Genomic DNA, 25,826 nt, shown 5'->3' with positions numbered 1-25,826 from the left:
AAAACGCGACTTTTTTACCCGCGAAAACTGAACATGTGTTTGAGAACGAATTTATATTGTATTTATCTCATTGTACTTTCACTTTGCCTAAAGAATCAGTCAGTGTTAAGTAGTAGCTGCGGAGGAAAATTGACCTGGGGCGAAATGATATCTGTACCGAGAGACAGCGATGGGAATTATAAAAACAATCTTCATTGCGCATTTGATGCGAAGTTTGCGACAGACATTAGTCCGAACGTTATTCAAGTGTCGTGGTTTGGATCCTTCGATATCGCAGGAAAAATGCCAACTTGTAACACGGATTATTTGGAAATTTTTGTGAGGTAAGCTATGAAGAATAATCTCTTCGCTGTGTTATGAGTACAAGCGATAGGTTTAAATAGTAGCCTTATTATAAATGATGGGTTTTTCTTGAATATTATTGTAGATGCCTTTAAAAGCTCTTTTGTCCGTTTTGTTGTCACGCATCACGCAACTTGGGTTGTCACGCAAGGCGTGGGCTTTGCGTTAAGTGTGATCCGATAGGGCGAAGTTTAAAGGTATTAAAATGGACTAAAATTCTGATCAAATAACAGATTTCCTTTTGTAAATGTCTATTGGGTATAAAGCGTAAGGACAGGAAAAATTAGACACTGAACAATTTTAATCTAAAGGACCAGTTAGGTAATCTCCTTCGCAAACGTTTTTTGGGATGTCACACAACAGTCCCCTTCCAATATTGGCGGGAGCGTTGCGTGACATCCTCAAAAACGGCTGCAAAGGAGACTGACCAGTTGAGTAAATTTAATTTAGCGATGCCCTCTCCGGACAGTATTACAAAGTGTCTCCAGCCCCGATTGGGGTGGGACTAACGCGGAGGAGGGAAAGGGCGGTGGCTACTCCCCTTTTCGAATAGTAGGTGCTGACAGACAGGGTTTGCTTTCGCGGGATTACTGCAATATCAGCGTTCAAAATCTATAAAGAGCCCGTGAGTTGGGCCTGGGAGGGATCGTCATTATTTTTAATCCTTCCAGAGTCTTCTCGGCGATGGGTTCTCAAAATGACGTCCAGCCGCCATCTTGAAAGCGGAGAAGGCTCTGGGGACAAGGTTGTGTTTTATATTTATACATATTTGAGATGAAAAATGCAAAAAAATATCACGTGAAATACGACTTCCTCTTGTGTTAAACCTCTGGTAATTTTTGTGGCCCTCATCTAGAAAGTTTGCATCGTTGTGACGACTTTTTTTAGCCAATCAGAGCCCAGCTGTCAGACATGTCAGTCAGTCTTCCTTCACTAACATTCTCACATCATTTTCAGCTGTTCCTACAAGTCTATTGGAAGGTTTTGTGGTAGGAAGAAACCTAGCGATGTGATCTCACCGGATAGATGTCTAAAGATGGTATTCCATTCAGACAATTCCGTGACAGGGCGTGGATTTAAAGCGAGACTCATTGTTACAGCGAGTCCAAGAAATTTGGCACACCTTCACAATTACAGGTTAGGGCATTAAACAGTGCAGTTGTTGCTGTGGGGAGGGAGGATTAAATTTTAAAGTGTTTTGATCTGTGCTATGATCTGGAATAGTGCTGTCCCAAAGCTGCTAGAAATTTTCCAAAACGTTGCTCGAAATTTCTTCAAAAGTTGCTCCAAAAAACCAAAACGTTGCTTTTAAGTGAGAAAGGTCTCCAAATATGTGCTTATTTCCCTTAAGTTAGATTTCACACGCAATTTAACTGCAACAAAAAATCTAAATAACATTTTAAGGCCAAAATTTGTTGAATTACAAGGCTTTCTTGATCACTAAAGAACAATCGTGAAGATACCGATGACGCATATTTGCTAACGAGTTTAAAATGTTCAATTATCTGAAAGTGTAAGCATCCTTTAAACTTTCTTGAAAATTTTCGGCAAATTTCGCTAATCTTCGGTAAAGTTCGAAAAATGCTCGGAAAAGTTCGTATGGTCTTCGAACAACACTCGGACCATCTTCGGTTCGGAAATTGCAAAACGTTGCTCAAAGTTGCTCGAAAGATGAAAAGTTGCCCAAAAGTTGCCAGAGCATTTTAGGGACAGCCCTACTCTGTAATTGGGGTTCGGTCGTCTGTTTTATAACTACACATCTGTTGAGAAGTGCGGTCTGGTGTGAAATCACGCTGGGGCATAACGCCGCTAAAAATGATCATCAGAAGGTGATATTGTGTTATAACTCCATATGTAGTAAGCATTGGCTCGAAAAGAGGGTCTGAATGGGGTCTAGTGTTTAGTGTTATTTACCCATAATTTTTAGTGTTTGCTGTTAAATTGACAATTTTTAATTACTGTTTCCGGAGGTCTTAGGTTTGGAGGGTTTTTGGTGAAAAATTTTAGCATGTACCTCTCTTTCCAAATCGGATATCACTAACTTAGAGAAAATTCGTTTCTCCGCGTCTTCGGTGTCTTCGGACTCTTCGGTAATCTTCGAAATCTTCGGCAGTCTTCGGGTGTTCGGTATCGTCGGGAAATGGCGACGATTGTGTACTAAACAAAGTAATTGCCTTTTGGCCATTTGTTCCTTCTGGATAAATACTGACAGTGAATTTTTTACTGTTAGTGTAATTGCCTAATTACTGTTTCACGTTGCAGAGCCAAAAATAAGTTAGTGTATCGAGGTACCCCCATCAGACCCTCTGAAAAGCCCCATTCGGGGAGTGGTCAATTAAGTATATTATTATTATAATATTATGTCGTCACCAAACTTGGCAAGTGAACAGAGGACAGAGGTCCATTTGTGTGACAACAAAATTGATGGCACATATAAATTTATGACGTCGTCTCTGATGACGTCATACCATACCTTAATTATTTTTTTAATTTTCCAACATTTACTTACTCTTGTAAAGTAAGTAATTTATTGTATTCCATGTGATGTATTAATGCATTGAAAAACAAAAATATAATCATTCTCTAGCTGTTTCGAAAGAGGATCAAGAGTAGTTTTAAAAAACCTGAAAACTGTTTGATACAAGAGATATGATATTTTGAATTTTGATCAATGCTTGGGCCAAAAACAGTGACCCCCTCCTTCATGAATAATTTAAAAATTCTGTTTTCGTTAGAGAAATTCTACTAATGTTGCAAATTGGTTTTCCTTGATGAGCAGAACAAGAATAATAATAAAAAACTCTGATTCAAAGTTATTGCTTTCCTTGTAAGCACCAAAGATCATATTTTGTGACGTCAAGAAAGTGACGTCATTGATTATTCAATTGATAGAATTAAAAATGATGCGATTTTCAGGGAAACTAAACTCTTTATTTTACCAAATTATTCAAAGCGTTTCCCCAAAAAAACCCTCTTTATATATGCTTTACTGAGCTAGGTTTAGCTGAAGTATAATTATTATTTTGACAAGGGACGTTGGGAGAAAACTGAAATATTTGATAAGTTATATTAATAATATTCACCTTTACAATGAGCTTATTTTCGCCAATTCGATCAGTAATAAAGCTAGTTCTAAAGGTTTTAATATTTAGTTGTCTTTTCCCACGGTCATTTCGAAGCGATGAAATCGAGGGAGTATCTTGTTGTTATCATTTTACGGTGAGCCAATACCTACCATAAATAATACACGAAAAAGAAACAATATAAGTTTGATGCCTTATTTCTGTTTATTGTAAAACATTAGGCATCACAAAGTCTTACATATCAACATCTACATCAACATTACATTACATATAACTAATGTTTTTCGTTATTTTTGCGTTGTCTTTTAACAAATCAATTTAGTACAGCAATAACACTTAGACAGCACAAGTAGACCGCGTTTTGCCGAAAAATAATCAGCGAATTAACTCTTACATTTAAAACGCATCTGTGCGTAATATATGTGCGTCAAATTTCACAACAATAGCATAAAACAGCGCTTTGAAGAATGTTTTGCCGAACAATCGCGAAGAACCGACGAATTAAATTTACAGACCGGAACAAATTTAAATTTAGGTCTGGCGTTTTCAGCAAGTTCTTGAATTGTTGACTCAATTTTCTGTCGTTGTTTCGCTGTTCTTTGATATTATCCAAGCTATATCCAAAGGATTGAATATATCCTCGTCAAGAAGCTGCATTTCTTCAGCGCTCAGCAACTTGGCCGCCTCCGTCAGTTTTGATTTCTTGTCAGTGACTTTGGCATTAGCAACTTGACAATGGTAGCGCCAGGTACTCAGCCTTACTCTTTGCCTTTTCTCGTCGGCTTTGCGCTGTTCTGGAACAACTTGGTTAGTTTTCTGTTGCTGCAGAACTGAAAAATCCGCCATGTGTACATGTTCTAATGGAGCTTGACTCGTGTGGGTGGGTGAATCTTCGCTCAGTTTGTCGTTGTTGGGTGCATACATGTAGCTCTCTTCAATTTCCATTCTTGCTCGGGTCTCCTTCACTCTGATTTTCGCCTTTTCAACTCTGCCTCCGTTAACTGACACAAACAAACACTCTGCCTAGCCTTAAATAGGTTGGCCATTTGCTGAAAAACAACCTGAAAAACAACCTGTTAATTAGTAGTTAATTAACGGTAAATTAACAGTGTTGTGAAAAAAGAACTTGTTTGTCATTTTAGTAGCAGTGTTTGTAAATATTGTTTTCAAAAATAATTTTGGTAAATTAGGCGAATGTGCGGGAAAACAACCTTGTAATGAAGGATGGTAACCTGATGGTCGGGGGAGGGTCAAGATAACGTTTCTCGAAAAATAAAAGGGCCATTTCACGGTCATGACACTAGTAACGCAATTTACCACACGTTGTCTTGTTTTCAAAGGCTTACTGGATAATGTTTTGGAAGGAAGGAAGAATCGTAGTTTACAGTCCCATTTCTCGAGAAAAATAACAAAGGTAATTTCATAATTTGCATGGAAAAAAGTCGATTCACGTTTCACGGTTCATGTAACCAAATCACGTTTCACGAGAAAAAATAGCCATTTACGATTCACGGAAAAACAGGCCATCACGATCACGAATAAACCCTTTTCCCCTCCGTAATTAGTAATTATTTACCAGTTAATAACCTGTTCTCATCTCCCATCGTCTCTGTCGCTTCTGTCGCTTCAAAAAGTTTGCTTGCTCCAATCACCTCAGACTTTGCAACGACAGAGCGACAGGCGTCGGGGCGCTTGAGCCGCCTTTAAAAGTACAGCGATAAAAAGAAGTTGTTTCATTGCGTATCAGTGTTTATTAATACTGGTAGTAAAAATAATTTGGCATAACTAAGATGAATTTGCTGAAAAACAACATCGTAAATACTAAATAATAACTAATTAACAATTAATTAAAAGTACATTGAAAAAATAAGTTGTTTTTCATTGCGTAATAGTGTTTATTAATACTGGTCGTAACAATAATCTAAAAATTAGGTGAATTTGCTGAAAAACAACCTCCCCTGAATTTGTAATTAAATAACAGTTAATTTAAAGTACAATGAAAAAAGAAGTTGAAGTTGTTTTTCATTGCGTTACAGTGTTTGTTAACACTGGTATTACAAATAATCTGGTAAATTAGGTCAATTTTCTGAAAAACAGCTTCGTAATTAGTAATTAATTAACAGTTAATTAAAAGTACAATGAAAAAAAAGTTGTTTTTCATTGCTTAACATTGTTTATGAATAATGGTAGTAAAAATAACCTGGTATAAATAAGCTAAATTTGCTGAAAAACAACCTCGTAATTAATAACTAATTAACAGTTAATTAAAATGACAATGGCATCCTTCCCTGAATTTGTAATAAATTTACAGTTATAAATTAAAAGTACAATGAAAAAGAAATTGTTTTTCATTGCGTTACAGTGTTAATTAGCTCGCTTATTATTTTAGATCTCTCAACCCTATACGTGTGCCCGTTGCGCGTACAAAAAGGGAACCTGACTTCATTCAACGTAACAGGAGCGAAACTTTACAGTCAGTCAATTGAAATGTAGTTTTTCTATCATATTTTATCATATATTTTTGTATATAACCTTTTTTACTATTTGAAATTTTTTTGTAGTACTGTTGTTATTCTTTTTGCTGAAAACAGTAATAAAGTCTATTATTATTATTAATACTGGTCGAAAAAAACTAATAGTCACTTGCTAAAAAACTAATTAACAGTTAATTAAAAGTACAATGAAGAAAGAAGTTGTTGTTCATTGCCTAGCAGTATTTGTAAATATCTTGTTAAAAAATAATCTGGTAAATTAGATGAATTTGCTGAAAAACAATCTCCCCTGAATTTGTAATAAATTTACAGTTATAAATTTAAAGTACAATAAGGTAAGGTAAAGGTAAGGTAATTTATTTAATGTAAAAATACACGGGGAGTGGTTACCCGTCTCCCGAGCAAGGGCTCGTGATAAAAGTGTTTGACAATTTTAATAGGTTATAAAAATAAATGAATTCATATAAAAAAAGATTTATATGTTAAAATTACAATATTGTTATATTATTAAAATCTTAAAAATACGCGTTAAAAATACAATATTAAAAACGATTAAACGTAAAAAATATCTGTAAAAGTATCATTGAATGCAAGAACTGCATTGGCAGCCACCAAAGTTTATATTATTTGAAACGTGAACAATGAAAATGAGGTTGTTTTTCATTGCGTTACGTGTTTAACGCACGCGTATTATCTTAGATCTCTCAACACTATCGTAAGAGGAGCGAAGCTTTACAGTCAGTCAATTTAATTGTAGTTTTTTTATCACATTTTATCATATTTTTGTATAAACCATTTACTATTTTTAATTTTTTTTGTAATACTGTTGTAATTCTTTTTGCTAAAAACAGTAATAAAGTCTATTATTATTATTAATACTGGTCGTAAAAATAATCTGGTAATTAGGTCACTTTGCTGAAAAACAACCTAATAATTAGTAATTAATTAAAGTTAATTAAAAGTACTGAAGAAAGAAGTTGTTGTTCATTGCCTAGCAGCATTTGTAAATATTCGTGTAAAAAAAATCTGGAAATTAGTGAATTTGCTGAAAAAAATCTTCCCTGAATTTGTAATAAATTTACAGTTATAAATTAAAAGTAAATAAGGTAAGGTAAAGGTAAGGTAATTTATTTAACGTAAAAATAACGGGGAGTGGTTACCAGTCTCCCGAGCAAGAGGCTCGTGATAAAAGTGTTTGACAATTTAGGTAATAAAAATAAATGAATTCATATAAAAAAAGATTTATATATTAAAATTAAATATTGTTATATTATTAAAATTTAAAAATACGCTTAAAAATAAATATTAAAAACGATTAAACGTAAAAAATATTGTAAAAGTATCATTGAATGCAAGAACTGCATTGGCAGCCACCAAATTTATATTAATTGAAACGTGAACAATGAAAATGAGGTTGTTTTTCATTGCGTTACAGTGTTTAACAGCACGCGTATTATCTTAGATCTCTCAACCCTATCGTAAGAGGAGCGAAGCTTTACAGTAAGTCAATTTAAATGTAGTTTTCTATCATATTTTATCATATTTTTGTATTAACCTTTTTACTATTTTCAATTTTTTTTTAAAATACTGTTGTAATTCTTTTTGCTTAAGACAGTAATAGTCTATTATTATTATCAATACTGGTCGTAAAAATAATCTGGTAAATTAGGTGAATTTGCTGAAAAACAATCTCGAAATTAATAATTAATTAACAGTTAATTAAAGGTACAATAAAAAGAAGTTGTTTTTCATTGCGTAGGAGTATTTGTAAATACTAGTAGTAAAAATAATCTGGTAAATTAGGTGAATTTGCTGAAAAACAACCTCATAATTAGTAGTTAATTAACAGTTAATTAAAGGTACAATGAAGAAAAGAAGTTGTTTTTCATTGCGTAGGAGTATTTGTAAATACTAGTAGTAAAAATAATCTGGTAAATTAGGTGAATTTGCTGAAAAACAACCTCATAATTAGTAGTTAATTAACAGTTAATTAAAGGTACAATGAAGAAAAGAAGTTGTTTTTCATTGCGTAGGAGTATTTGTAAATACTAGTAGTAAAAATAATCTGGTAAATTAGGTGAATTTGCTGAAAAACAATCTCATAATTAGTAGTTAATTAACAGTTAATTAAAGGTACAATAAAAAGAAGTTGTTTTTCATTGCGTAGGAGTATTTGTAAATACTAGTAGTAAAAATAATCTGGTAAATTAGGTGAATTTGCTGAAAAACAATCTCATAATTAGTAGTTAATTAACAGTTAATTAAAGGTACAATAAAAAGAAGTTGTTTTTCATTGCGTAGGAGTATTTGTAAATACTAGTAGTAAAAATAATCTGGTAAATTAGGTGAATTTGCTGAAAAACAACCTCGCAATTAGTAATTAATTAACAGTTAATTAGAGAAATAATAATAATGGCTTGATGAATGAACTCAAAAAAAAATTCTGAGTTCACAGATGGGACTCGAACCCACGACCTTCCGTACACTAGTCGGACGCTCTAACCACTGAGCTACTGAGAACTCTAATGGTGAGCCGTGGTTAATTAAAGGTACAATAAAAAAAGAAGTTGTTTTTCATTGCGTAGGAGTATTTGTAAATAATACTAGTAGTAAAAATAATCTGGTAAATTAGGTGAATTTGCTGAAAAACAATCTCATAATTAGTAGTTAATTAACAGTTAATTAAAGGTACAATAAAAAGAAGTTGTTTTTCATTGCGTAGGAGTATTTGTAAATACTAGTAGTAAAAATAATCTGGTAAATTAGGTGAATTTGCTGAAAAACAACCTGATAATTAGTAGTTAATTAACAGTTAATTAAAGGTACAATGAAAAAGATTTTGTTTTTATTGAGTAACAGTATTTGTTAATACTGGTAGAAAAAATAATCTGGTAAAAAGGTGAATTTACTGAAAAACAACATCGTAAATAATAACTAATTAACGGTATAATGGGGCAATCGATCTAGCGATTGCGAGGGTAGATTGGAAGCATTTTTTTTTTTTATTGTGTGGCAGTGTTTGCAAAAAAAGTATCATTTAATGTTTAAAACAGAAATGGATACAGTTAAAAGTTAAAGTAAAGTAACATTTATCAAATACTTTTTACAAACATACCTTAGCAACGAAAAACAATTAGTCCTTTAAGGTACATTGCAGACTAATTACATTAACATTTTACGTAACTCACAATATACACAGTGTCTAAGTAACAAAATATTTGAAATAACAGAAACATTGCTTAAACTGGTACTTTACAAATTGATAAAATAGCTCACCTTAAAAACAAGAATTTAAGTTATCTAATTTAAGTAATATCTTATTAATAACAAAAATTAGTAAAAGTATTTTGAAACATGCTTAGCGACGAAACTAATTTTAGTACTTTGCGGTAATTACATCATCACGTGTACACTATCTTAGTAAAAAAAATTAAATTTGAAATCGCTTAGCAGAACTTTTAGGTACTTTGCGCACATGTGTACGCAATCAAAGTAAAAATTTGGAATAAAAGTATTTGAAAATTCCCTAAAAAAAAAAGTTAGAAGTAGTAGTACATAGCATTTACCTTATAGACAACTTATTATTTAAAAAGAAATTTTTATCTAAGCAAAAAAATCTATAAAAAAAAAAAAAATCAAAAAAAAAATCGGCGACGACAAAAAGGTATTGCGCTATACATTTAGTAATGTGTACAGTATCTATGTAAAAAATTTATAAAAAGTATTTAAATGCTTAGACCGAAATAATTTTTTTATGGTAACCAATACTGAAAGAATGTCATTTTAAATCTGCGACTATTTTAAAAATTTTTTAGCTAATAAATTAGATGAACTAAGAAGTTATTAATTTTTTTAGAATTAGAGAGATTATATTATTATGATTATGATTATTATTATTATTATTATTATTATTATTATTATTATTATTATTACTATTTTATTATTATTATTAGTAGTAGTAGTTTTATTATTAGTAGTATTATAATTAGTATTATAATTATCGGTCAATGTATTGGAGATTTTTATGTACCATGCAATGTAATATTATCGATATAATTATTGCTTTAAAATTACTGGAGAGCACATTTCAAATTTTCTGTGTAAATGTATGTAAATTTTCTGCGCAAATGTTTGTAACGTATGTATGTATGTATGTAAATTGGGCCTCAGTTTCTTTGGACAAGTATTTGTCATATTGAATGCCCCTGAATTTGAGAAATAATTTAGATATTCGTCTGAAAAAACCCCGATCTTCGTAAATGAAATTAAATCTTCTTTTTTGCGAAAAGGATGCTTTGATTGAAAACAACACCGAGTTATCAATATCGTGCAGAAACCGTGAGCTCTACCGCAAAGCACGTTGATAATTATAAGTTATCAAATATCTTTTTCAAGCGCAGTTTCTCTAAAACGTCACGCAGCCGAACCTGAGGTATATCTCTAGGAAATATATCCCTGAGAGATATCCGTGGGAGATATCTCAAGTGATGTCCCCGGGTTTTAATATTGTGTGTTTCTTTTTAGCAGATTTATGGTTTGTCGTACACAATATATTTTTTTTCAATTAAACAGAACTCAACAATAAAACTTCTTGGATAAAATCTCCTGAAAAGGAAGGAGGCTATTGTGGATCTATTTGGAGGATAAGAAACACGGTAGCCTTCATTTAGCTTCAAAGATAACTGAAGATAGTTCCCTTTCCCTTTCCCGTTCCCCTCCCCCCCCCCCCCCCCCCCCAACACCGTTACAGGTCATACACAATAAGAATGTTCACGGACAATTATCAGAGCATATGTTCGGGCCAAAAAGATTTTTAAAAACTAATTGATTGAGAGCAATTGCAGTTTGTGAACACTATGTAAGGATACAAAAGAGAACACAATTTGTGTCATAAATTTGGTTACATGATTTCTCATTTCTAATACTCCCAGTGCAAAAATAAATACAAAACTCTAACGTATAACTTATAGCTTTCCAATCGAACCATTTAACAAGAGAGTTTAAACCTGAACAGATTTCGCAACAATGGGCTGAAACACAGTACGCGCGAGTATTTTGCCGAAGAGCAGCCGGAGAATTAGTAAATTGTAAAATAGTAGTAAATAGTATTTACAAACTAATCCTGATCTTCAGCAAGTTCTTAGGGCTCAATTTTCTGCTGTTGTTTTGCTGTTCTTTGATATTATCAAAGCTATATCCAAAGGATTGAATATGTCCTCGTCAAGAAGCTGCATTTCTTCAGCGCTCAGCAACTTGGCAGCCTCCGTCAGTTTTGATTACTTGTCAGTGACTTTGAAAATTACCTGAGCATATGTTTGAGCCAAATAGAGTTAAACGAATTGAGAGCAATCATAGAGTTTGTGAACACAGTATAAGGAGTATAAGGTTTTTAAGGATACAAGAAAACAACACATTTGTGTCATAAATTTGGTTACAAGATTTTTCATTTATTAATTGCCAAGTGTTTTTTTGTGTAATAAAATAATACAAAACAAAACTTTCAACGGTAATACAAAACTCTAACGCGTAGCTCATAGCTTTCCAATGGAAACATGTAAAAAGACAGTTTAAACTTGAACAGATTTTACAACAATGGACTTTAAAACAGTATGCGCGAGTATTTTTCCGAAAAGCAGCAGGCGAATTGATACATGGTATTTACAAACTAACCCTGATCTTCAGCAAGTTCTTAGGACTCAACTTTCTGCTGTTGTTTTGCTGTTCTTTGATATTATCAAAGCTATATCCAAAGGATTGAATATATCCTCGTCCAGAAGCTGCATTTCTTCAGCGCTCAGCAACTTGGCAGCCTCCGTCAGTTTTGATTTCTTGTCAGTGACTTTGGCATTAGCAACTTGACAATGGTAGCGCCAAGTCTGCAGCCTTTCCCTTCGCTTCACTTCGTCTTCTTTGCACTGTTCTGGAACAACTTGGTAGGTCTTCCGTTGCTGCGGTTCTGAAAAATCTGTCTTGTGTTCATGTTGTAATGGAGCTTGACTCGTGTGGTCAGGTGAATCTTCGCACAGTTTATCGTTGTTGGCTGGATACATGTAGCTCTCTTCAGTCTCCATTCTTGCTTGGATCGCTTTCAAAGTGACTTCTGATGTGGTCTCTACTGACTCAACGTATTTGTGCAAAATCATCGCATTCACTGGCTTTATATGCGCTTATGAAGTGTATATTTACTGAAAAACAACCCCGCGTGGACGTCATTGAAACGTCAAATACTAATTACTAATTACCTCTGTTAATTAGTGTAAATAACAGCAAGTTAATTTAGGAGTAGGAAGATCAGGTTCATTTAGACAAAACTCTATTTCATTCGAACCTGTTTCTTCAACAAGTCAGAAAACATAATCAAACATGATCAAACTCTACCTGGTTTGTTGGCCAAAGCAAACAGTCTACTTTCAGGCCGATTACTCTAATTACATAAATATGCTTTTTTGTGCACAATTATCGCATTCACTGGCTTTATATCCGTTTTCTGAACCACAGATTAACTGCAAAACAACCCCGTGTGAACGTCATTGAAACGCCAAATACTAATTACTAATTAGCTCTGCTAATTAGTCTCAGTTAATTTAGGAGTAGGAAGGCCATGTTTATTTTGACAAAACGTGATTTCATTTTAATCAGTTTCTTGAGCAAGTCAGAAAGCTTCATAGTGATCAAACTATTCCTGGTTGTTCTCGGTTTTTGGCCAAAAGAAACTATCTTCTTTCAGGCCGATTACTTTAATTACATAAATTTACTTATCTGTGCAAAATTATCGCATTTACTGGCTTTATATACGTTTTCTGAACCACGGATTAACTGCAAAACAACCCTGTGCGAATGTCACTGTGACGTCAAATACTAATTAGTGCTGCTAATTAGTTTAAGTTAATTTAGGAGAAGAAAGGCCATGTTTATTTTGACAAAACTCGATTTCGTTAGAATCGGTTTTTTCAGAAAACATAATATAGTGATCAAATTTTACCTGGTTGTTCTTGTTTGGCCAAAAGAGTTGAAAAAATTCGATATAAGAAAAATTCATGGTAGAATGAAAAACAAACTTTTTTCAGGGCAACTGTTCTAATTACATTAAATATGCTGCCGAAGCCTTTCAAAGCCGTTATTAATCTTATTAACCTTATTGATCTCATTGCATTTCTTGCAAGTCAGTATTAACTGAAAAACAACCCAGTATGACGTCATAGTGACGTCATATACTAATTAGTAGTTTGCTACTAATTACATTAAAAATGCTGACGTTGTCTTTTAAGGTCCTTATTAATTATTTCTAAATATATGCTAAAGAATGAAAAAAAAAAAAAACCCTTTTTCTGGACCATTGCACTAATTACTTAAACAATGCTGATGTAGACTTTCCAAGTATGTGCTAATTATCTCAAAATAAGTTGAAAAAAATGAAAAAGAAACATCTTTCACGACCATTGCTCTAATTGCATTAAAAATGCTGACGTAGTCAGTTTAAAGTCCGTAATTATTTCCAAATAAACGACAAAGAATGAAAAACAAACTCCTTTTTAGAACCGTTGCTCTAATTACATTAAAAAAGTCTGACGTAGTATTTAAAAGCCCTTATTAATTACTTCAAAATAAATGAGAAAGAATGAAAAACAATCTCCTTTTTCAGGACCAATGCACTAATGTCACATTTAAAATGCTGATATTGTCTTTCAAAGGCCTTATTACTTATTGCACAATAAATAGCAAAGAATGAAAAACAAACTCATTTCAGGACAATTGCTCTAATTACATTTAATACGCTGACGTAAGAAAAGGTGTGGAAGGAATATAAGAACGGTAATCATTCTAATTAATTTTTGACGCAGTTAAGAAGGTTATCGTAAACTTCCAAAAGTGGAAAGCCGACATCGGCAAATGTTAGGGACTATGTGACAACATGCTGGATGGAGGGGAGGGGAGGGGAGTGGGAGCGTCCCATTCAGGGTTATTACCAATACCCCATGTCGCTTCATAATACAGAAACCGGCACGAGTTCTTTGTGGAACAAAAATTCGTTTTCATAATACCAGCAGAGATTGGCGAACCGGAGCAAGTCAATGTTGGCCATTCGTCACAACTGACTCAGATGGGAGTGTATACATGGTACTGGAATGCCTTTCAAACCGGCACGAGTTCTTTCTGGAACAAAAATTCGTTTTCATAATACCAGCACAATCGAGCAGGAGTAAGTAATGGGCCGAGATTTTTCGTTCTAGTACGAAAACTAGGGCTTTCCACAAGTTGCTCGAAATTTCCCAAAAAGTTGCCCGTAATTTCTCAAAAAGTTGCTCAAAAGTTGCTCCAAAAATCCAAAATAGTTGCTTCTGATAATAAAAGTTGCTCGAAAGTTGCTCCAAAAATTCCAAAACGCTGCTTCTAATCAAGAGAATTTCTCTAAATATAGGCTACCTTATTGTTACTTATTTTCGCGGGCACTTAATTTCGCGAAAATGAAACGGCCATATTTCGCGGGACTTAAATTTCGCGATTTTGCCAAAAAAAATACGATTACAGGAACTAAATTTCGCGAAAATTGTCAAAATACTGGTCTACATTAACAAACAGTAAGTCTCAAAATTTGTCCAACTGATTTTAATTTTCCACTGCAACAGTTTCCAATGACACTGAACAAAACCATATAACAAAAAAAAACTTTAAAAATAATTTGACATATTCCTTTGCAACAAAGTAGAGCTAGTTTGACGACTGTACCAAGGTAATTACGTAGTAAACTGACGGCAACGTTGAATATTCATATCGAATTATATAGAAGGGTATTAAATTTCGCGTCGTTATTTTTCGCGAGAACCTTTTTTCGCGGGTCTTAAATTCCGCGATTTTTAAAAAATCGCGAAAATCGCGAAAATTAAGTCCCGCGAAAATAAGTAACAATAAGGTAATTTCTCTTTAAGGGTAAGATTTCTAAGCAGTTTTATGCAATTTTACAGCAAAAAGTATCTAAATAACATATGAGAAAAATCGTGAAGATATCGATAACGTCATGTTTGCTGACGAGTTTTGTAATGTTTTAATGCAGAATGAGCCGAAAGTTGAAACGTCTTCAGATGTTCCTCGAAAGTCTTCGGCAAACTTTTTAAATCTTCGGAAACGTTCGTATGTCCTTTGAACAACACTCGGATAACCTTCGGAGATCTTCGGTCTGGAAATTGTTCAAAATGCAACAAGTTGCTCGAGAGGAAAAAAGTTGCTCGAAGGGGAAAAAGTTGCTCGAATCATCAAAAGTTGCCAAAAAGTTGCCGAGCAACTTGTGGAAAGCCCTAACGAAAACTCGCACCAGCGTCGTGTGAACGATCACATGATCTGCCACCCAATTTTTTTGGTATAAAGGAAATCAGTCTCCTGGAAGAGCAGGGCCGTACCAAGGATTTTTTGCGGGGGCAAAGTCCGCTAAACTCCGCTGCGGGGGGAAACTTTAATATAGCTATTAGAAATAGCCCAGCAAAATCAAACGCTATGTCAGAAATTTAGTTTTCCTGCCCCCTCTTCACCCCCGCCACTAGGCCGCCAGGTACGGCCCTGTAGACTGGAACGGGTAGCACAAGCGTAGTTTTTGTCATCCAGTACGAATGACAAAAAAACGTAAACATGTACTCGTTATGAAATCACAAAGTCATACTGGTATAGAACTCGCAACGGTACGAGTTTTTACATGTGACAACCACTGCCCCCCCCCCCCCCCCCCCCAACTCCCAACTCCACCGGGTGCGCTCCCAGTACAGATCTTGTGCATATGGAAATAGAACTTGAGTCAGTATATTTTACGCTTGAAGATAAACTTTTATTATCTTTTTACAGTATACTCTAAAATAGTAGTAGGTAGTATTTACAAGCTAACCCTGATTTTGAGTAAGTCCTTAGGGCTCAATTTTCTGCTGTTGTTTTGCTGTTCTTTGATATTATCCAAGCTATATCCAAAGGATTGAATATATCCTCGTCAAGAAGCTGCATTTCTTCAGCGCTCAGCAACTTGGCAGCCTCCGTCAGTTTTGATTTCTTGTCAGTGACTTTGGCATTAGCAACTTGACAATGGTAGCGCCAAGTCTGCAGCCTTTCCCTTCGCTTCACTCCGTCGTCTTTGCGCTGTTCAGGAACAACTTGGTTAGTTTTCTGTTGCTGTGGAACTGAAAACTCCGCTATGTGTTCATGTTCTATGGGAGCTTGGCTTATCTGGTCAGGTGAATCTTTACACAGTTTGTTGTTGCTGGCTGGATACATGTAGCTCTCTTCAGTCTCCATTCCTGCTTGGATCGCTTTCAAAGTGACTTCTGATGTGTTCTCTAATGACTCGACTTATTTGTGCAAAGTTATCGCATTCACTGGCTTTATATGCGTTTTCTGAGCCACTGATTAACTGAAAAACAACCCCGTATGAACATCACTGTGACGTCAAGTACTAATTAGCTCTGCTAATTAGTCTAAGTTTATTTAGGAGGTGAAAGACCATGTTTATTTACACAAAACTCGATTTTATTCGAATCAGGTTCTTGAGCAAGTCAGAATACACAATAATTTCTACTTGGTTGTTAGTTTAAGTTGGTTGGCTAATGGAGTTGAAAATTGCCGGTGGAAAAAAATTATGGCAGAAAGAAAAACAACTTCTTTCAGGGCGGTTACACTAATTACATTAAGCATGCTGCCGTAGCCTTTCAAAGTCCTTATTAATTTTATTAACCTAATTGATCTGGGCCGATTGTTCAAAGGATGGATAACGCTATCCACCGGATAAATCGCCATCTAGCGAATAAGAGTTGACAAATCAACTACACTATATCCACAGTATTGCGATTTATCCGGTGAATAGCGTCATCCACCTTTCTAATAGCCGGGGCCAGATTGCGTTTCTCGCAATAAGGTCAGTAAAAATTTACTGAAAAACAACTCCGTATGAACGTCAAAGTGGCGTCATATACTATTTAGTAGTTTGTTTTTTATTTTAATTTATGTAATGTTTCCAGTTAATTCAGGACGGGAAAGCATGTTTATTTAGACAAATATCGATTTTCTTGAACAAGTAAGCGTACATAATACAGCGATAAAACTATAACTTGGTTCTTTTATTTTAATTTTAACTTTTTTGTTTTAATTTGGTTGGCCTGATGTTTTCCCTATGCGATATTAGAAAATCCAGTATTAAAAAATTAATGGAATTATAAACAAACTTCTTTAAGGACCATTGCTCTAATTACATTAAATATGCTGACGTAGTCTTTTAAAGTCCGTATTAGTTATTTAAAAATAACATAAAAAATGAAAAATAAACTCCTTTTATAGCCATTGCAGCATATTTAATGACATTTAAAATGCTGAAATAATCTATCAAAGTCCGTATCAAGTATTTCAAAATAGATGAGAGGGGAAAAAAAAAAAAAGAAAAGGAGGAGGAGGGAGGGAGGGGGGGGGGGGGAGAGAATACCTATTTAAACTTATGCTTCTTCAAGTTAATGTTGGCAATCCGTCACACCTGACCCAGCTGGGAATGTTTAAATGGTACCGGAATGACTTAAACTGGCACGAGTTCATTGAGGCTCAAAATTCGTTTTCATGATACCAGCACAAATTGTTGTCCCAGAGCGAATCATGGGTCGAGCTTTACGTTCCAGTACATATATAGCACCAGTACCGTGTAAGCGAGGAACTTCCACTCGCGTTTCTAAATGAAATCTCGTACCAATATCCTTTAAATGATGAACAATCACTCGTTTCCTGGTAGACTGGAACGGTTAGCACATGCGTAGTTATCGTCATCCGTAGGTAGGCAGGTAAAACTTTATTTATACAGGGTGGCCCATTCAGCAAAGTGGCTGGTCTCCAGAGGGGCCCTGCTAAATACAATTTCTAAAAATTGGAATGAGATTGGAATGACTTCCCATTCGGAAGTCATTCCAATCTCGTCCCCAGAGGCCGCGATCCTTCTGGGTCTGCGCCAGGGATCGGCCACAAAGGGATCTGAATCTGATTGGCTGTTGAAAACTTGTTCTCTTCACCACAATCTCCGGCACACGCGCACAATCAAACCGGAACCAGGATTTCCTGGTTCCGGTTTTGGATTCGTCCAGAGCCGTTGAGTTTCCCGACCGCTGGTAAAGGAGTACACAGGCTCTGGGAACGAGATTGAAGTCATTCCCCAGAGGTCACGATCCTTCTGGTCTGTGCAAGAATTAAAAACCGTAAACATGTAAACGCAGTATGAAATCATGAAGTCAAAGTGATATGACGGTATGGAACTCGCACCGGTACGAGTTTGCACATGTAAACATCCCACTCAGTACTCAATGCAGATCCTGTATAATGGAAATTGAACCGGAGTCAGTGTATTTTAGGCTTGAAGACAACTTTTATGGCTAGCAATTTTTGCAAATGACTTCATATCAATTCCAGAAACGTTGCCTTGTAAATAATTAGCCTAAAAACCTTTTTTCCTTCTTTTGTAGACATGTGGTGAAATTGAATTCAAGCTCAGGAAGTGGACTACTTGCCTCCCCAGGGTACCCCAGACATTATCCTGCACGTTGTCCATCGCAAACGTTTCTATTTGAGACAACACAAAAGGTACGAATTTAAAAAAATGTCAAAACGTATTGATGTGACAGAGCTTGAGTTAGTTTAAATATTGTCATAAAATGTCGCTAGTTCATATCTTCCAGATGTTAAACTAGGAAATGCTTGTTTTTAAAACAGCTAATGCTAAACACATTTTCGAGAAAGAAAAAATTGGATAAAAATTAGTATTAGTGTGTGGCATCGCTACACATTTTCTTACAAGTTTGCAAGGAAACAGTTTATCATGTCTCTGCCGCATTAAGTTTTCTACGCCGTTCGATCAGCCTTGCAGTTTCATGTTTTTCACTTGTTGGCTGATTAGGTCTTTTATAGATCCTGCGTACACTAGCAGCATTTTGTTCGCGGTCCAGTGCATTTTGTTCGTTTATTTGTAATACTAGTAGTAATTGGAGATAAGGGGAGTGCGTTCGACCTATAGGTAAAATAGACCCAAGGTAGGCAGGCAGTAGCAAAAAAAAGAGATGGTCGGCCTACTAGTAGTATGCCTTATACCAAAGTTAGCTAGTATGCTTATACCTCACTAAACGCGAGGAGGATACGTGTGAGAAATATTGTGTGACGAGCCAAAAGAACATTGAAATAATGAAATATTATGTACACAAAACTAATTATTTATTTCACTTGACTTGTTATCGTTTGGCACTAAACGAGATTTCAACTTCCACAAACTTCTGGAAATAGTTTCATTTCGATTTAAAATTCCACAAAGTACTTAAAAATACAGACATAATTCACACAGTAATCCATTACACGCATGCTGAACATTCAATATACAACGATTTCCTCGTCAAAACGTCTAGTGTTTCTAGGAATAACGATATATCACAAATTCAAAGAAGTGATAAAACAATTTTGATCCGCATTATACCCACACTCGATGCATGTAATTCTAACAATTTGTAGTTTTGCGCAACATATAAGCCTAATTGCAGGAAAACACGCCGGTTTAATTACCTACGAACGAACTCCGTACGAAACTACGCATTGGCTTACTCGATTTCCACTCTTTTTATGACGTTCGGTGGCTGAAGACAACTCTGCTACCTTGCATGATAACCCTCTAATGTTCTCCATGGCAAAATTACAATTTAAGCCACATGTTTTTAGCCCTTTTTTTTCAAGCAAAACAATGTTAAATTCTGAGCTCAGTTTGGGACACCATCTTGTTTTGCATGAAATCGAGGCCATCTGTGGCTACCAGTTTCCCGGCCGATATCAAGTGGGGGGGGGGGGGGGCAATTTAGTGTCCTTACATCTGCGCGCGCATGCGGCTCAATTCATTCCGTATAACAGTACACAGGCATACCAACTCAAAAGGCACAGGACGCAAAAACAAAATTAGGCTTGCGCTCTCCTTCGTCGAACGCAATTAACCATAATTTCAAATCATCTATTTGCATTCAGGAGTTGGCTCATAGAGCCCTTTGATTTTCACGTTTGCGGTCCTGAGTGCGGAGGAGGAGAAATAAAACAATTAAAATCTACAACTAAAATGTGGAAATAAAATAGCCAATCAAAAGTATAAATAGGCAAGATACAAACGATTTATTCGACGTTATAGTTAAGAAATGCAACTGGATGAAATAAAAACTGTCGCATAAAAATCACAGCTAACCATATTTGCAGCCTCTTACTCGACACGAGGGGTACTAAACGTTTGGATATATTAATTTTTAGACCTCGGTGATTTCACGAATATAATTGCCAAAAAATCTTCCATTGATCTTAATTTCTCTCTCCAGGGGACAGCAATGCGTTTATATTTTATGGAATTTGACACTAAAGGAACGGATGGAATATGTGAAAGTCACACAGACGACATCCTAACAATTAAAGGTAAACACCCATCAACCACTGCACATTCTCTTAACATGGATCAGTTGTTGACTGACTAACTGTCTGACTGACTGACAGACAGACAGACTGACTGACTGGCTGACTGCCTGCCTGACCGACTATCCGTCTAAGTTTTTCTTGTGTAAAGGTGTTTTACTGCTACCGTTTGATGGAGTTATTGAAAAGTGACTGAACTGAAATAAAAATTTGCGATAATTTTGGATTAGCTTAAATCGTGCTTCGAACAACCGACCTTGATGTTTTGATGAAAATGTGCACTCCTTCCCTCCCCCTCCAAAAACCCACCTCCATTTCTCCCTTACGACCTCATCTAATGGCTTCTCGCGTTTTTCTTTTTTTAACAGTGTCTAAATTTGACAAGGACAACAACGTTCGGTGTCTATGCGGTGTTAGAAAACCATTTATCCTGTCATGGTCAGAGTTTACCCGCATAGACATCAAGTTCACCACAAACAACGATTCTTTCGTGTCACGAGGGTTTGTGGCGGGATACATCATTTACCAATTAACAGGTAAAGACAACTTTTGAAATGTTTTCAGGGGCGGATCAAGGGGGAGGGTGCAGGAGGTTCGCAACCCCCTCTCCCCCTGAGATGACCTGCGGCTTTCTAATAGTCAACTGGTATCCTGCCAAAAAAGTCCGTTACGCCATTCCTTAGTGCCCCTCCTAAGAAAACTCCTGGATCCGCCCCTGGTTTAGGTCCTGTATAAAAAAAATATTTGACAAAATCAAGAAACAGATCCCCTAGTAAATTGAACTCTTTTAATATTGAAGTCGCATTCTGCAGATTTGAGGGCGTTTACAAATTAATGTACAGTTGAACCTCTCCTTATACATGTTATACGGACACCTCAGTAAAACGGACACCGCCTCCCTATTACTGACAGCTCACCTGGTCTGAAAGAGACCAAAATTCATACAAACTCTACCTCTGTAATACGGACACTCTTCCCTGTCCCTTTGGTGCCCATATTAAAGAGGTTCGACTGTACCAGAGCCATTGTACTGGCCATCCATCTTCTTGCCTAAGGCATTTTTTCTTCAAATCTTGATTGTAACGTTTGTTCCCCGGGGGGGGGGGGACTCCCATATGAGAGTGACGGGGATGCTCGTCGTCTCGCTTAGGGGTATAAATTTCGGACTTTGGGTCTCGCTTAGGGTGTTCTGGGGAAAATGCACGAAAATGACAATATTTTTAGCCGTCAGGGTCTCGTTTAGGGTTGCACACGAAGAAATATACAAATATAAGTTCTTTTTCGCAGAATTGTGGTATCTTTTAGGGGTCTAAAATAGCTTGAGCCACGCCCAGATTGGTCTCTTTTAGGGGTTCTTTTCAAAATTTCCGACGAGCATCCCCGTCCCTTTGGGGATTTGTTCAGTAAGTGGGTAACACTTGTACTTCTCGACCTTCAGATCCAAAATGGCGGCTAATCCTGGCCGCCATCTTGGATCTGACGTTACTTTTGGTCAGAGGTTGCCGAACCTTGAAGATAGTTTGTCCCGACGAAGCTTGATACCATTTTCTTATTGGAATACAGGAGTTCATAGTTTAGTTTATATTTACTCCCTTAAGTTTGTGAATTAAATTCACATCTCAGAAAACGAGTGCTGTTTTTAGGCAAGCCTTCCTAAAATCATTGAAATCTAAGCTACCTATAAGAGACCATTCAAATAATGGCTTTTTACGACCTTCCTTCTCAAATCATTTTTTATTGGATCTTTTCCTGTTGCAGGAATTGCCACTGGAAACATTGGAGTTGAAACTTTTGCAAGCCTTCTCCTTGTATTTCTATGTTTATTAGCACTAAGAGGGTTATAACACTGGCAAACCCGTTCAGAAAAATTAATTGCAACTAAACAGCGATTAAAGAGACGATGTCTTATTCGTGAACTCAGTGTGCTACAAAGCACCGCACAAATGTGGCAGGTGTCAATCTCAAGAAGTTTTGATTGATTGACATCTTTCTGTTGGTTTTCTAAACACGTCATTCAAGCAGATCAAAGCGCAAACAACCACCGCACGTGCAACATGTCAACCTGATTTTGACTTGACCACGCCCAAGCCTTCAGCTGGCCTTTATGTTTTGTTCAAATTTGTTTCGTAACGAGTCGTTGCAAAAAGGTGCATAAAGCACGCATTACATGCACCATGTAACATGCAACGAGAAAAATCGTACCGAGACAAGTTGTTGCAATGGATGAAGAAGTTCAACATAGTTTCAATTTTGCAACGATTGCAGCTACTTGTCTTACAAGAGAGTTTTCCCGTTGCACGGCAATATGCAATCTTTCATGCAACTTGCAATGTCGTTTTCGAAAAAGTTACGAGAACACTCACCTGCACGAAAGATCACATCGCGTTACAGAAAGTTAAACACGAAAAAGAAAAATATTTTTTATGATTAAATTCAGTATATATAAACAATTTCAAAATACAATATACAGTTGCAAAACAGTTAGTTTCAGTTACAATTTTTCGAGTTACAGTTACAGTTAGTTACAATTACAGTTTCAAATAGAAGATATGTACAGACTGAGATAGTATGTAATGATTGTAAGTAAATAAGAACTTAAGATATTATTCAAATAAGTAATGAAATAAACTCCGTGACACTATATCAATAATCAGCAATTTATGTGCAATGGCATTTTTTGCGATTTGGTGGGCGTTGCAGGAATTTTCGTTAAGGGAGTCTATAAAAAATATATCCACTGGAGGCGCAGCTCATTCTGCCTGCAATACGTGCCGATGTACATTTTCCATATGAACATGTATATGAGAAAAACGTACTCTTGATACAACACTGGTTTGAATGCAGCTGTTTCAAGAAGTAGTAGTGATTATTTATCTTGTTTGATCGAAGTTCGCAGTATTTCAGCGCAATAGAAGAACTAGAAAGAGAAAGCATGAGTGAGAACGTTCATGGTTTCCGTTTCCTTCGCGACGAAACTTCGTGAAAGCAACGGTAAACGGCCACTATCCATAATATTTTTTCGGCATTGTCGACCGGGATTGTCGCGTGCGCTTTGACGTTTCTGTAGGGTTGGTTCTCATATTATCACCCCGATCGTTTCTACGTATCGATCGTTTGCAAATACTGAGGCGATCGTAGCGATTGGAAGCGATCGGGGTGGGGCGCGGTTTCATATGATCGTCTCGATCGCCTGGTATGAGCGAAGACCTACGAAAAGCAATCATTTTATCCCTGGATCCAACACAATGGCAGCTTTCAGTGAAAGAGCAAAACTTGAGGCCTCCTATCTTCTCAGTTTTTACAGTTTTACGACGAAAAAAGGAAAGAGAAGCTAGAACGATAGATCACGGGCGATCCAAGCGATCGTGATCGCCCCCGACGTTAGCGATGGTCTGTGTAATGTTCTCATATAATGAACCCGATCGCAAGAAAACTTTTTGATGTGGCAGAGGCGATAGAAAAGATCGGGGTGATAATATGACAGCGGTATTGCTCACGACAATAAGCAACTTATTGGTCCAGTAAAAACCAGTCTATTGCTTTCCCAGCATACCAAGCAGTTTAAGAGGAAATCCGCCAGGACTTCGAGTAGTTATTGGACAATATTATGTACCAAAACTATTTACACCTGATTGCAAGCTTTTGTGTTACTGCTTCAAATATCTTATCGAAAGAAATCTTTTCTAACAACACCACACATCGAAAACACATTTTGAAGTTCCGCTGAATTCCACTGAATCTCTTAAAAGATGTAAGCTTTTGCCCATAGCTTGTGAACTTTAAATATCATTTTCTCAGACTCTGATAAGAAATTGTTGTACCAGAATTATTTCCACCTTATTGCAAACTTTTTTGTTACTGCTTCAAATATCTTATCAAAAGAAATCTTTTCTAACAACACCACACATCGCAAAAAAAATTTTGAAGTTCCGCTGAATTCCACTGAATCGCGAATTTACAAAATGGCTACACGTGAGATTTTGCCCATACCTTGTGAACTTTGAAATTCATTTTCTCAGACTCTAATAAGAAATTGTTGTTGGTGTTATCACGGATAATTACTTACATCTTTACCTTTTATTAAGGGTAGTAAATAACGCAATAGCATTTAAATTATTCTGGAAATTGATTTTTGTCCAACTTTAAGAAATATTACTCGACTTCCTAGTGGATTTCGTCTTAATACATCACACCAGACGCTTTGTTTTGAAGTAAACAGGACCATGTTGTCCTCACTAATTAAATTTATTGACCGATTTTGTTTGGCGGGTTCTTGTGGTACATTTATGTTTGGTTTTTTTTAAAGCACATGCAATGCCAGGGTATCTAACTACTTTGACAGCTTGGCTCGTTTCATTATTATAATAATTTTATTATTCAAACAACTTTCGAGAACATCTATATAAAGATGTCATGAATAAGTCGAAAATTTACCAAAAACTTCTTCAAGCCACAACTTTAAATCATGAAGTTTCAGCCATCTTAATTAGACTCATCAATACCGTAAAATTCCTTTGACAAGCTGTGGGCTTCTATTTCTTAAAAAAGGTTTTTTGGCTGACTTTTTTACGGGGAGGGGGGTGTTATCGGGCGAGGCTTATCTGAATGCATGTATGTCGATAAGAGACAAAGAAAGAACTTCACAAATGTCTTGGCAGCATACTGAACGACAAAAATACAAACAGCTCTCCAGTAGGCGGCTTGTAATGGCCGGGAAGAAGTTATATTCTCTTAAGAACAGAAATATCAGCCCATTGGCTTATTCGCCGGTGCGGGGAGGGGTGGGGTATTTTAGTGAGTGCTCAATTTCTGGAGCAGGGGTTATTACTGGATGTTTACGGTATGTACCATAATATTTTTGTGATGTTAATTACAAAATTTTCTTACAACTTATTCATTATACCCTGTACCTGACTCATAATCTGTACCGGCTTTTTTGTGTTCACCTCACCGCATGTTTCCACTTTTCGTCACTAATGTTTTTTACTGATGTAATTTTGCTTTCATTCTTCTTTTGTATTACTTAAATTCTGCATGCCTTCATTTAGCGTCGTATGTAAATTTGTTTTGTACATATTTCGCGTTGCCCCTTTTTAATTCACTTCGTGTCACTTATTATGCTCTGTACTTCGTGAAATTTTTCCCAGAACCTCTACTTCTCCATGAATTGGTAAGCCGTTTTATTTTCATTGTTTCTTTTGTTGTATCAGATTTCCTTTATTTTTATTTTCATTTTTTCAGCCAGTTATTTTTGCTGTAATTTATTTGTAATACTTCCTTAGGGATATACATTTATTCGCTTGAAAGTTAATACAATTGTTGAATTCAGTTACATTACGTTGTGATGTGTTTCTTTACAAAGTTGACTACAAAATTTTCTCACACTTAATTTCTTGTACCGTGGACCATGGATTCATGAAATGCTTTACAAATTAAAGCATTTTTCACTTTCAAAGAGGCACGAGTTTCTTGACCGGAA

At 35.8% G+C, this 25,826-nt stretch overlaps 2 protein-coding genes across 2 annotated transcripts; one reads left to right on the top strand and one right to left on the bottom strand.

Annotated features, from left to right (window-relative positions):
• The first annotated feature begins 33 nt into the window (after nt 1–33).
• LOC144637515 (CUB domain-containing protein 2-like) lies at nt 34–22,816 on the top strand. Its single transcript, XM_078496590.1, has 6 exons — nt 34–323; nt 1,300–1,479; nt 18,385–18,502; nt 20,257–20,350; nt 20,716–20,883; nt 22,106–22,816. The coding sequence occupies exons 1-6, from the start codon at nt 34–36 to the stop codon at nt 22,189–22,191; spliced, it is 936 nt and encodes a 311-aa protein (XP_078352716.1). The 3' UTR covers nt 22,192–22,816.
• Nucleotides 3,641–12,390, bottom strand: LOC144637441 (uncharacterized). Its single transcript, XM_078496502.1, has 2 exons — nt 12,296–12,390; nt 3,641–4,474 (listed from the first exon to the last, which is right to left on the bottom strand). Exon 2 carries the CDS (start codon nt 4,368–4,370, stop codon nt 3,996–3,998), a length of 375 nt encoding a protein of 124 aa, XP_078352628.1. The 5' UTR covers nt 4,371–4,474; nt 12,296–12,390; the 3' UTR covers nt 3,641–3,995.
• Nucleotides 22,817–25,826: the final 3,010 nt, after the last annotated feature.

Source organism: Oculina patagonica, chromosome 14, assembly GCF_052425735.1.
Source record: "Oculina patagonica isolate OP01 chromosome 14, crgOcupat, whole genome shotgun sequence".
In the NCBI taxonomy this organism is placed as follows: domain Eukaryota; kingdom Metazoa; phylum Cnidaria; class Anthozoa; order Scleractinia; family Oculinidae; genus Oculina; species Oculina patagonica.
This window is presented reverse-complemented; position numbering and strand designations above follow the sequence as displayed.